Source organism: Hippocampus bargibanti, linkage group LG04 (genome assembly GCF_051943395.1).
Source record: "Hippocampus bargibanti isolate YZ-2025 linkage group LG04, ASM5194339v1, whole genome shotgun sequence".
In the NCBI taxonomy this organism is placed as follows: Eukaryota; Metazoa; Chordata; class Actinopteri; order Syngnathiformes; family Syngnathidae; genus Hippocampus; species Hippocampus bargibanti.
Genome location: NC_142737.1, coordinates 11,975,123 through 11,987,301, shown reverse-complemented (window position 1 = coordinate 11,987,301; position 12,179 = coordinate 11,975,123). Strand labels below are relative to the sequence as shown.

Sequence of the window (12,179 nt, the reverse complement as noted above, 5' to 3'; positions counted from 1 at the left end):
AGCTAACACTTGTATGCCTCCAGGTTTTATTGTCGTTTTTATAGAAGGCGGTGTTTTCCTCTTATATCGCAAAAAAAATAATAATAATAAAATTGAAAGACCCGATACGGTCTCTGTTGTCAGATGTACCGTATTTACGGAAACACGTCATCGAATTAAAATAAGGCGGAAGTAAACACTTGCACTCGCACGCCAAAAGCGTCGCCATATGTTCCCGGGCAAAATAGTATTCGTTTGCCCAGTTTAGGCTCCCGAACGCTATCCCGCTCAGATTTCGCAACAAAACCACACAGAGTAAACGCCAAATGCACAATTTGGAAGCCTGACTTTTGAAAGGAAAGATGCCTGACTCGTGTGCAGCATGGGGATATCCAAATCGCCGCACAGCCGAAAGCAAATTGCGGGGAAATTACCTTTCACAGGTCAGACGGAATGCGCTTTCAGGGTTAAATATGAAGCACAACACGAGTTGTGTATTTTACCCTACCCACAAAAACTTTGGGATATTTGGCTTTCAAGTGGAGTTTCAGGATGAGATTAAAATGGTAGCAACCCATTACCCGTGAATTTAATGTGACATTCTCATAGCTTTTGAATGTTCAAATGGTGTATGTTTCTTAGCACTCTCTTTACACGTGTTGCTTTTCTCTAATAAGGACTGCCATCGTGATGCTTAAAACAAGATGTTCTCAGATGGAAGGGGTCATTGACCTTAACTGGCCATTGAATTTATCATGTCACACATTGTAATCTACAGGTTCCTACAAAGATACTGGAAGAGTCACAGAAAGAAATATAAGTAGATTTTCCTTTACCCAAATCCCACCATTTTGTTAACTTTTCTTTCAATGAATTGTTTGTGATGAGAAAATCAATATAATATCACTGTAGCGTAAACCTTTTACATTTTCCATCAATTCCACCTCAAAGGCAAATATCCTCCATTTATTTGTGAGCAGAACACGTTAAAATATCGATCGCTGTGCAGCTAATATTGTTGATTAATAGGCACTCATATGTGGTCATATTTGCAGGTTTCCAAAAGATACGTTTTTGAGGAGACAGTGGGAAGTGGCAGCAAGGAACAGAGGTTTCTTCGCCACCTAGTCATCTGTCCTGTGCAGCTAGCACTTCAAACCCAAGGACATTGATGCCACAGGCCAGACAGGCCATCGGGATTCTGTCTTCAGTCTACAGTCTACTGTCCCAAAAGTGGGTCTCGTCGAGTGGAAACATTGTGGGAATTCATGATCGTGATTGAATGACGAGCTAATTAATAGATTTTTCCGCTGCTTGGATTTATGGAAGAGGTGTACTTTTTGATGGTGAAATAGTGCATTGTAGAAGTGATATTAGCTAGTAGGAGAGCAATTTTAATTGTGTAAATTATGTATATACAAATTATATTCAATATTCAGCCAAATAATGTCTTTGATGTTGTATTTCAAGTTAATGTTCGTGAATTTTATGAATCAGATTTTCTTTTTCCACCCTCCACATCATCAAGTGTTTACCAGGACAACAGAAACCTCAAAGAAAGCTCGAGAGTCAGCGGCGGCACCTGTTGCTTCGCCGAATGTGCCGCAGACTGAATCACTGCCACTACAGGCATCCCCTCTTTCTGACGCTGTAAGTATCATTTTTCTTTCTTTTTTTATTGTTTGTGTAATGTATCGATTGCGGAAATCCCCTCCCTTTTACAGGAATTCGTGGTTTATCGACATTACTTTATATCTCTATACTTTGCCTCTCGGTGTGGGAAAGGAGAGCCACAATCTTGATACATTTTTCACCTGTTTATTGAATGTTAATAAACCGGAAAAACACAAACACAACCAATGCCCCCATGCTAACTTTGTTGCTGTGAAATGTAAATTTCTCCGCTGCGAGACTAATAAAGGCGGGGTGTGTGTGTATATTTGAGCACTTGAATTCAATGGAACCCCGCTACATTGGTGCCTGGGGATACAACTCGCTCAACATTTGGCCAATTCAAGTGACACACATCCAATATGGCTGGGTGTGAATTCCAGGTCTGCCAGTCCACCTGTTGTCAAAACAGGGCTAGGAGTACATGAGAGACCAGAAAGAGTTTGCCCTAAAATTCCATTTACATGGTCCAAAAGCTTATAACTACCTGAGAAAGTCTCTCCACCTCCAACTGTCACATGCGTACACTCTTCAAAGGTATGTCAACTATACTTTAAGAAATTCCTTCTTAAAGTAATCAGAAATTTAAGCAGTTTTCTTGTCCTAAAAGGTGGATGATCTCCTTCGATGACTAGCCTGGAATTGATTCTGTATTGGAACTAAGCGATGAAGAAGAGTCTGCGGATGAATGTGAGAGCCTCCTAGACACAGAAACTGATATTAAGCACAATCTTCTTACTGAAAATATGATACATGTACCGTAATTTAACTATAAGCCGCAACTTTGGTGACAAGCTTTTAAACCTGCGGGTTATGCAACAGTGGGGCAAATTTATGCATTTTTTTCCAACGGCCGCCAGTGCGGCTCGAGCACTAAAGGAAAGAGTAAGACTTTGGTTGTGAATCGTGCATTGAAGGTGGCCCTACGAGTTGAATGGGAGGCTTGGATGACTAGCGGCAAGAAATCGTTCACCAAAACTGGCCGTATGCGAAGAGCAACTTTTGCACAAATCTGCCAGTGGATCCTGACAGCGAGCAGTGTGAAAAAAATTCCACCATCACCAACGCCTTTTGAAAAGCCGGTCTGCTGCATGACGGAGAGGACAGCACAAGCTCAGGAGTGACTTTGCCCGACGATGAAAGTGACACTTAATGCGACAACGAAAGAGATTGAGAGCGTGTGCGGCGAGGAATATCTGACGCTATTCCAATGCGACAAGCAGGAGGAAGACTTCCATGGTTTTGGCGCACAAGAGGAAGATGAGGACGGCCCTCAGCGACTCGCTATGTTGTTAGTGATTGCTGGCACTGGAGTGGATACATTTTTGCACATCATCTGGCAGTGAATGAGTTAAGAACTCCTTCCCAATACAACTAGTTTTGAATGTTTGCAAAACAATGTTATGAACTGAAATTGTTTTTTCCTCAAAATAACAGGATTAGCCCCCAGTATCCATAAATAAGGGAATTTACTAAGGGCATCTGCAAATAGGCTGAAACCAAAATAACAACCCATCCGTCCATCAATGTTCTAATTCCGATTCTCCTCGCGAGGAGCGCAGGCGTGCTGCTGCCAATCCCAGCGAAACTGGTCTCATCATTTAAAGGCCTTGACTCAAAAAGTGCTGAAAAAGTGCCAAACCCCCCAGACGAGTTACACACCACAACACGGGGAGGCCTTGAGGAATGTGGCCACAAGCTCCTTCGGAAGGAGAAAGGGGCCGAAGTGTGTGGGGGTGTGTGGGGTGGGGGTCCACCCTCTCTATCCCACCTAAGACGAACAAAAGCTCCCGATTATTTTCTAGGTTCAGACATTTCACAGTCTACTGCACATTACAGTAACGGGGCCCTTTGTTGGGGGTCTTGTTTGGGTCATGCCTGTAAGAGAGATGCAAGACGGAGTTGTTAAATCATTCACTGCCATTCAGAAATTTATTTGGGAATTGAAAATATGACATAGAGGGCCATTCCCGAATTTGTTTGGTTTTGTTTTTTTTTTTCTTGCGGGGAGGCTGATAAAAACGCTGGCCATGGCCTCTGGCAGTGCTTTTTTTCCTTCCACAAGGGGCAGCATTTCCCTTTTTTCCATGTTAGCGCTTTGTTAAAGCTTCGGCTGTTATATAAACCAAGATCTATGTATTGCATTGTCTTTTGGACAGCCGCCCTCATTTCTGGCTCATATAATTTAGGAAATAACAATTTTTGTGTGATGAAAGAAAAAAAATCCAAGGTTTCTCATGCTGAATTGAATGTTTATGTAGTCTAAAACTCAATATTCTGTGGGTCCTGGAATTTGAGTGACAATGATAAAAACTGACGAGACGAGACACATTTTTGCAGTGAATGAATTAAATGAAAACGTATCTAAGCACTTTCAGGCAAATCTATTCTGTTTATTATTATTGGTTGTAGCTCGGAGTGGATAAACTACATTATCGCACTGAAATTTGCTTTAGATGTTTTATTTATCCCCTAAAGAGTGCCAAAAAACAGTTATCTCTAAGCTGAAGTGCGTTCAACACATCAAAGCAATAATAAAGGCACATGAAGTCACAAACTCAATTTTAATCTGGTTATCTGAAGATTTTATTAGGGGGTTCCTTTTGTGTTGTTTTTGTTGTTGTCATTATTTATGGACAGGAAGGAAGACGTCAAGAGATGAACTCACGAAGGTTGTGACTAATATTTGTATTTCATTTTGTTGCCCGAACACGCTAGTTAGACCCGCAGTTGCTTTGTTACGAAAATAACCAGCAGTCCCCTTTAATTAGTTTCACAATTAAACATTGCAGCAGATGGGCGTCCATTCGCATATAACGTTGCATCCAGAAAAGTGTCTTTGATCAAAGCCAATTTCAGAAGTAGCAGTGGAATGAGCAAATGTTAGTCAAACTGCAGTTCACCCCCCGATAAACTGAAATGTTGCATTTGTTTGTGCTGAATTTATCTTTTGTTTGACGTTTCCTTGTAGAAATGGGGCGGGGGGGGGGTGCAGTTTATGTTTCCTGTCAGAAAGAAGATATAGGGAAACCGTAGTGGTCCATTTCGTGTCCCTACTGGACTCCTTTTTCCATGATGAATAGTCACAGTGCGAAGTGGACTTTGGTGCATCTATTACCTGGTAATCGTTTATCAAATTCTGCATTTTCTTCATTTATTTAACTCATTCATTGCCAGATGATGTGCAAAAATGTGTCCACTCCAGTGCCAGGGTTTTTGTCATTGTCACTTGAATTCCAGGACTCATAGAATATTGCATTTTAGGACTACATAAACATTCAATGCAGCATAATAAACATTAGACTCTCTTCTTTCATCATGAAAAAAATAGTTAGTTCCTAAATTATATGGGTCTGGAGTTACATGAGCTTGAAAATGAGGGTGGCTGTACAAAATACAATATAATACATAAACAATGATTTATATAATAATAATAATAATAATAATAATACATTACATTTTAATCACCTTTCAAAGTTCTCACGGACACTTTACACTGTAAAGTGTCCTTTACAGTGTAAAGTGTCCTTGAGGCAAACTGTAAAGTTTACAGTAACGGACAAGCACAGGTACTATCATAAATGAAAAAAAATATAGGGCTTTAACATCAGCTGAAGCTTGAAAAAAAAGTGTTAACATGGAAAAAAGGGAACTGCTGCCCCCTTATGGAAAAGAAAAAAAAACATTGCTAGTGGCCATGGCCAGCGCTTTATTGGCACCCAAGCATGAAAAAACAAAACCCAAACAAATTCAGGAATGGCGCTTGATGTCATATTTTCAATTCCCGAATAAATTTGTGGATGGCATTATCAAGATCCAAAAATGATGAAACTATTCCGAAACAAAATATAAAATAGTTCAGCGCCACATGATTTCTATTAATAGTGTATAATAGTGTAATAGTGTAGTTCTACTAATAGTTAATAGTAATTAATAGTTATATTTTCTATTAATAAAAGTGAAATGAACAAGAATGTACTTCTCACAAATGTATTTTCAAAATAAAAGTATTTCATTTTACATTTCACAAGTATTTTTTTTACATGTGTTTTTTTTTTCACATTTTATTTTATTTTACAACTTTTATGCCTTTTGTGCATAACCGAGGGACACCCTGAAATGATTACCATATTTTTTGGTGTAAAAGGCGCACCCCCAATGAATGAAAAACGTTTCCCAAATATAATATATAAATATATAAAAGTTTTCCAAATATAAGGCACACCAAGTTATAAGGCACTACAGTAGAGGCAGGGATTACGCATTGCTTCTTCTACGGGGGGAAACCGAGTCAGTGGGTGCTGACAGTAGTAGTAGTGGACCTGTTGTGGCTCAATATGACTTCACATATAAGGCGCACCGGTGTTTAAGGCGCAGGTTCATCTTTTGAAGAAAACCAAGGCTTTTGGGTGCGCATTATGCACGGGAAAATACGGTACATAACCGTTTGCCTTCACAATCACCCCCAGGGACAATGTAGAGTCATCAACTATAACCTATACAGACGCTCCCCAACTTACGAACGAGATACGTTCCAAACGGTCGCTCTTAATTCGTAAGTTACTTCAGTGCTATAATTTGTATGGAATGTATGATAAGGCTTATATACAGTAAGTATGTTTAAGGCTTGTATAAGTAACCTGTAATGGTTTGTAGTGAAAAATAAACATTAAATAAAATATATGCTTTATAAAGCTATGTAGATGTACAGCTGGAGAGAATACTACATACTGTATGTTACTACAAACATGTTTGTATGTACTGTTGTTCGTAACTCGAATGTACACAAGTAGGGGAGCGTCTAGAGTACATATTTTTTGAATGTGGGAGAAAACCGGAGTAGTCTGAGAAAACTTTTGCAGACACGAGAACTTTCAAACTCCACACAGGAAGGCCGGGACTTGTCGTGAAACTGATGGCTCTTGCACTGAGGTGGCTATGGTAACATTATTTATGATTGATATCATCGTATCGTGTGACTGAATTGAGTTTGTGTGTGCAGGAATCCAAGTCGTGATCATAATAGGCTTCATGACGCGTAACCGTGAGTCTGAAACACACCCAGCTGCATGTTGAGGCAAAGTTGGAGCCCGTGAACCAATGGAGCCTGTTGCTCCTTCTCCACGTTTCTCCTCGGAGAAGGAAAGCAGACACCAGCTCTCACAGAAGAACACTCCTCTGTCCCTCCCTCTGTCTCCATCTCTCCCTCCCTCCTTCCGAGCGCCTCAGCTTGCTCCTTCCCCATGCAGCCTGGCTCGGTTCCCCCAATGAGGCAGGACGCACTCCTCACCCTGAGCATGTCCATGTCATGAGACAGTCAGTATAGTCGCTCCCGACGCCCCGCGTGGACTGCTTTTCCATCGTTTGGGAAGTTTGATTCCATGTAATAATGCCATGGTTGCAAGAGTGCACCCGTCTTCTGCTGCTGCAACATTTTGTTTTCTTCCTGGCAGGCGGCCACGGACACTTGAACTTCTCTCTTTTTACAGCGCAAGGTCAGTGTGCTGCTCATTCGCACCTCAACTCAATATGCCTGCGCTCAGCGACCACTGACAGCCTGAGGGGCGGTCGTGGACGCTGCCGAGGTCTAATCCAGATGTGCTCCCCTTTCAGCTATTTTTCATGCGGATACACAGTACTGATTCAGAACTGCCATTTTGATTAATTTATCATAATCCATGAAGCACGTTTTGGATTTGCCAGACTGCAATGTAGAGCATCTGCGTTATTTTTATTCTAAAGTACAGTAAAGTCTCGTTATATCGATATTCTAGGGAATCCGAAAAATATTGATATAACCGGGACTATCGATATTTCCGATATCGATATAACGAGACTTTACTGTATTACACTCTGCAAATGTTTGACCTAACAGTTAATTCATGAATTTAAAAGGCGAGTTAATTAATTAGTTTAAATTAATCAGGATCGTCTTATTTGTCATGTGAAAGACATGACAAATAAGAATGGAGGACACTAATAAAGGCTAATCTTATCGAATTCTTTAACTCATTCACTGCCATTCACAAATTTATTCGGGAATTGAAAATATGACGTAGAGCGCCATTCCCGAATTTGTTTGTTTGCTTTGGTTTTTCATGCTTGGGTGCCGATAAAGCGCTGGCCATGGCCTCTGGCATTTTTTTTTTTCTTTTCCACAAGTGGCAGCATTTCCCTTTTTTCCATGTTAGCGCTTTGTTCCAGGTTCAGCTGTAGTTAAAGCACTAAAAAAACCAATATGTGTGTATTGCATTGTATTTTGGACTGCTGCCCTCATTTCAAGATCGTACAACTCCAGACCCATATAACTTAGAAATGAACTCTTTTTTGATGAAAGAAGACAGACTAAGGTTTCTAACGCTGTATTCGATATTTATGTAGTCCTAAAACTCAATATTCTGTGGGTCCTGGAATTCAAGCGAGAATGACAAAAGCCCTGGCACTGGAGTGGACACATTTTTGCACACGTGTGGCAGTGAATGAGTTAATGTAAGTGGTACCTCTCAGGAATAACTGTGAGACAATGTGCAAAGTATCAAGCAGACAGTGGTTCAAGTGAGTACAGAGCTGGAGATTCAATGATTGTAACGGGATGCTGTTCTACAAGAGCCACTATACAGTTATATTTGGGTTACTCTTTAGATAGTTAAATGTGATGGGGGAAGTTTTAATGTCCGCTGGATTTGATGCGCATGGATCGGTAGTGCCTGTCTGAGGGGATTGGGTGGTGAGCAGGGTGCGGAGGGTCCAGTCGGATTAATTAGCGTATTTTCTGCACTAAAAACGCACCTAAAAGAAAAGATTTTTTTTCAAAAGCTGACCATGCGCCTCATAATCCGGTGTGCCTTATGCATGGAAAACGTTTTAAAATATGTCATTCATTGAAAGTGCAATGCGGTGCACCTTATTTATGGAAAAGGTTTTTAAATGTCATCTGTTGAAGGCGCGCCTTATATTCCAGAAAATACGGTAATTAGAAATAGCATTGTACTGTAGTTTTCGAGGATTTAAAACCTCATACTCTCCTTTTTGCGGGTGCGCCGCCATGTTTTTTTTCCTCACACACACTAATAAACATTATCTTCCAAGTGACTCATGTGCAATCCTGCTTTCAACCTCACAGGTGCTGAGCCTCAGGCTGAGTCCGTCATCCATCCAGTGAGAACCAACGCCGATGGAGAATTCATCTCCCACTCTTTGTCCCACCACTTCAAAGATGGCCGAATCAAGCGAGACCTCAGCGCGGTGGCGCAGGTTTACTACAAGTTCAACTACACTGGACGTGCTTTGATGCTCAATTTGACAGAAAACCATCAGTTGCTTTCAAGTGACTACATCCTAGAGAGACGCAATGGCGGTTCCAACTGGACAGAAAGTCGGGGGGCCCCCGATGGGACGTCCTGCCACCTTCTCGGCACTGTGGAAGTCTCGGGTGTCAAAGGGACAGCTGCCATCAGCACGTGTAATGGACTGGTAAGGAATCAGAAAGCCTTTTAAGTCTTTAATCAGAAAGCTCTGTGTAAGCAGTCGTACAGGAGTGGTCCGAGTATGGTCTGTGATTGGCCCTGATTGCCCCATTTGCCCTGGTATAGGGCAATCTGGGCCAGTCATTGACCATAATCTGTCAGGACAAAAGAATTAATCAGTTTAGCTTCACGGGACAACCTTAGAGCAGGGACCTATCAAAGCAGAGGTCATATATATATATATATATATATATATATATATATATATATATATATATATATATATATATATATATATATATATATATATATATAGGGCCAGAGCTACCAGCAAGCAACATTTTAGTTCGCTGACAAAGCTTCTCGGATGAGGAGTGAAACGTCCGACACCTTCAAAGAAGTACAGCTGACGGCTGAAGAAACCCTTTCATTGATTTAATCAGAGAGCCTTTAATAGTCCCACAAAGGGGAAATTTGCAATCACATTGTGCCCAAATTGTGGTAACCCCCCAAAAAAACTCAAATGCGCAGAATAAGAACCCTAAAGTACACAAATGTATTAAAGTCCTTTTTCTGTTGCCGTGCTTGGTATTTTCCCGTGTTTTGTGTTAGGATTTACTTCCCTCCTATGCGGTCAAGGCTCCAAATATCATAAGACACTGTCTTGTCTGTACGTTTTCCCTTCAAAGACTTCCCGACACTGTTTGCAAAGCGGCCGCCCCTCAACAGCTCACCATGAGACGCTTTCCTGTCTTCTTGGTCTTGTTTTCCATGTCTTAGATTGCTGTCACTGACACTGAATAGTGCTCCCATTTTACTTTCATTTCATTTTACATCCGCTTTCGGTTGCCCTGATCCTTTTTATGGTTGAGGAGAGCTGGGGCGTATACTTTGAGCAATCTGGTCACCTGTCAATCACAATGGATGTATTGAGACAAGCAAGCATTTCCACCGCTTTGGCCAATTGAATGACTTGATTATAGAAGGTGAAAAAAAAACCTTATTGCTGAAATTGGTATTTATCACAAATTAAGAATCAGCCCACTTTTTAAGGTGTACAAATAACATTTTGAACTGTGTCAAAATATTCCATAAAACATGACGTGTATGAGATTGAAATTTTTGGATGGCGAAAGTGGAACCCTTAAAGGACAACCGACACCATTTTTTTGTTTCCTAACTTTTATAGCATCTAAAATACCCAAAACATGCAGGCTGATATTTTTAGTTAAATGCAAAACACCAATAAAAATGACTTAGTGTCCCGAAACTATTTCAAAATGACCTCAGAAAGTTTCCGTTTCAGAAGGTCCTGCCCCCTTGTTCGTGACGTCACGCCAGGACATCTTGCCTTGCTCTAGAATCAAAACAATGGCTTCAGATTCAGAGAAAATGCTTTCTTGTTACTCATCCAGTTATGAATATGATTCAAATAGTTCTGAAGAGGAAAGCATACATGTTTGCAATCGATGAAGAAAGAAAGAAGTCCTTCCATCTCCTTTTGAGGCGTCTGGACTCCAATGTAACGCCCAGAAAATGCACAAGATGGCCCGAGCTCCGTTAGAAATGGGCTGATTTGTCTGCTGGGAATTTGTGTCAACTCGTATCAAATAGTAGTCTTGGTGCAACACACAACGATTCACCATCACGTTATTTATGTGTTTTCCTTCTAATTTCGGATCAACGCGAAGTTTTCAGACCAAACAAGTACCCAAAATGCATTGTGTGTCGCTTTCTCGGTCAGGCGCGTTCCATACGTGACGTCACAGTAGGCATCGTCACCAACTCAAAAACAAGACTTCCTGAATATTCAGCGTGAGTCTTAAAACCTAAAATATAGCTATCTTTAATGAGGATAAGACAAGCTGTAGGTTGAAGGGCGACTGAATTTACTTCAGCACGTGACACAATTCTTTTTTTCGACGAGATTATGGGCAGTCTTAAGTTTGGCCCACCGCAGCCAAATGGAGAGTGTTTGGTAAAGTATTGCAGGATCAACAGCTTCGCCTGAGTGACAGCTGTCGTATACATATCTTACATATCTGTTACATCAGTGGGTGAGCTTTAGACTTCGAGTACCCCTAAACAATTACAAATAATACCCTGGATGTTAAATGATAGCACATTATGCCTTGTTTCTGTGTTTTTGATTATGTCAGAGCAAAACGTGTTTGCATTAAGGAGGCTTACCTCATCTCTCCTCTGCCGGGCCTCATTTGTTATATCTGACTAACAGAGCCAAGTTAATGACAGCCTGTCCTGCTGCGGCGTAATTTACAACTGACCCACTTTAGACCTTCTCTGATGGTCCAGCCCAATGCACTGATATGTGTCACTTAAACCTAACATCTTCAAGATGGAATTAGTGTTTTTTTTGTAATTCCCCTCCTCCAAATCCCAGGGAATCCAATCTGATATATTATCCAGATTTTTTGCTGTCGTAGGTTTCCAGTAGTTAAAAAACCCAGGAGAGTCCACTTTATACACAGATGTAGGGTGGAAACTTTTCCAGATTTGGCCTTGGGAAACGAAGTCGCACTACTGTGACTGAAGTGTGGTACACACATCTCGATATTAAATATTTAACTGATAAAAAAAAAAATTCTGAGACTGACCAACAAAGCACACCATGCTTACAACCTTATCTCCACTGGCAAGCACAATTTTTCATTCCAGAGAGCAAGGCAGCGTGGACATCCAAATTGCCGAAAAAGAAATGGAAAAAATTAGGCTAGCTGTTCGCTTTTTTGGCTAATTTGGCGCTCTCCACTTTTATTCCAGTAAAGTTTTTTTGAGTTTTTCCCCCCTAAATTTTGCTTGTATTTTTATCACCATAAAGGCAACTTGAAGTTACCACACAATATTTGAAAATGACCTCATAGTAGCTGTTATCAGTTTAAAGGACAACCGACGTCTCCGGACAAGTTGTGTCCATAATTTGTAAAATGGCTTCAAATGACTTCTGCTGAGTGTATTTTAATAAGATTCCACCGCATATAGCTATATTTTACGTTTTAAGACTTGCTCTGAATATTCAGGAAGCCTTGTTTTTGAGTTGGTGAC

General features: G+C 40.7%; 1 protein-coding gene across 1 annotated transcript in view; it reads left to right on the top strand.

The window, feature by feature from the left end:
• The first annotated feature begins 2,128 nt into the window (after positions 1–2,128).
• The window catches only part of adamts12 (ADAM metallopeptidase with thrombospondin type 1 motif, 12), a 48,342-nt gene continuing 38,291 nt past the window's right edge, over positions 2,129–12,179 (top strand). The window contains exons 1-4 of the mRNA XM_088994047.1: positions 2,129–2,187; positions 2,261–2,340; positions 6,653–7,145; positions 8,774–9,123. Coding sequence (XP_088850173.1) covers positions 7,040–7,145; positions 8,774–9,123 — 456 coding nt within the window. The 5' untranslated portion in view covers positions 2,129–2,187; positions 2,261–2,340; positions 6,653–7,039. The remainder of the gene's footprint in view (positions 2,188–2,260; positions 2,341–6,652; positions 7,146–8,773; positions 9,124–12,179) is intronic.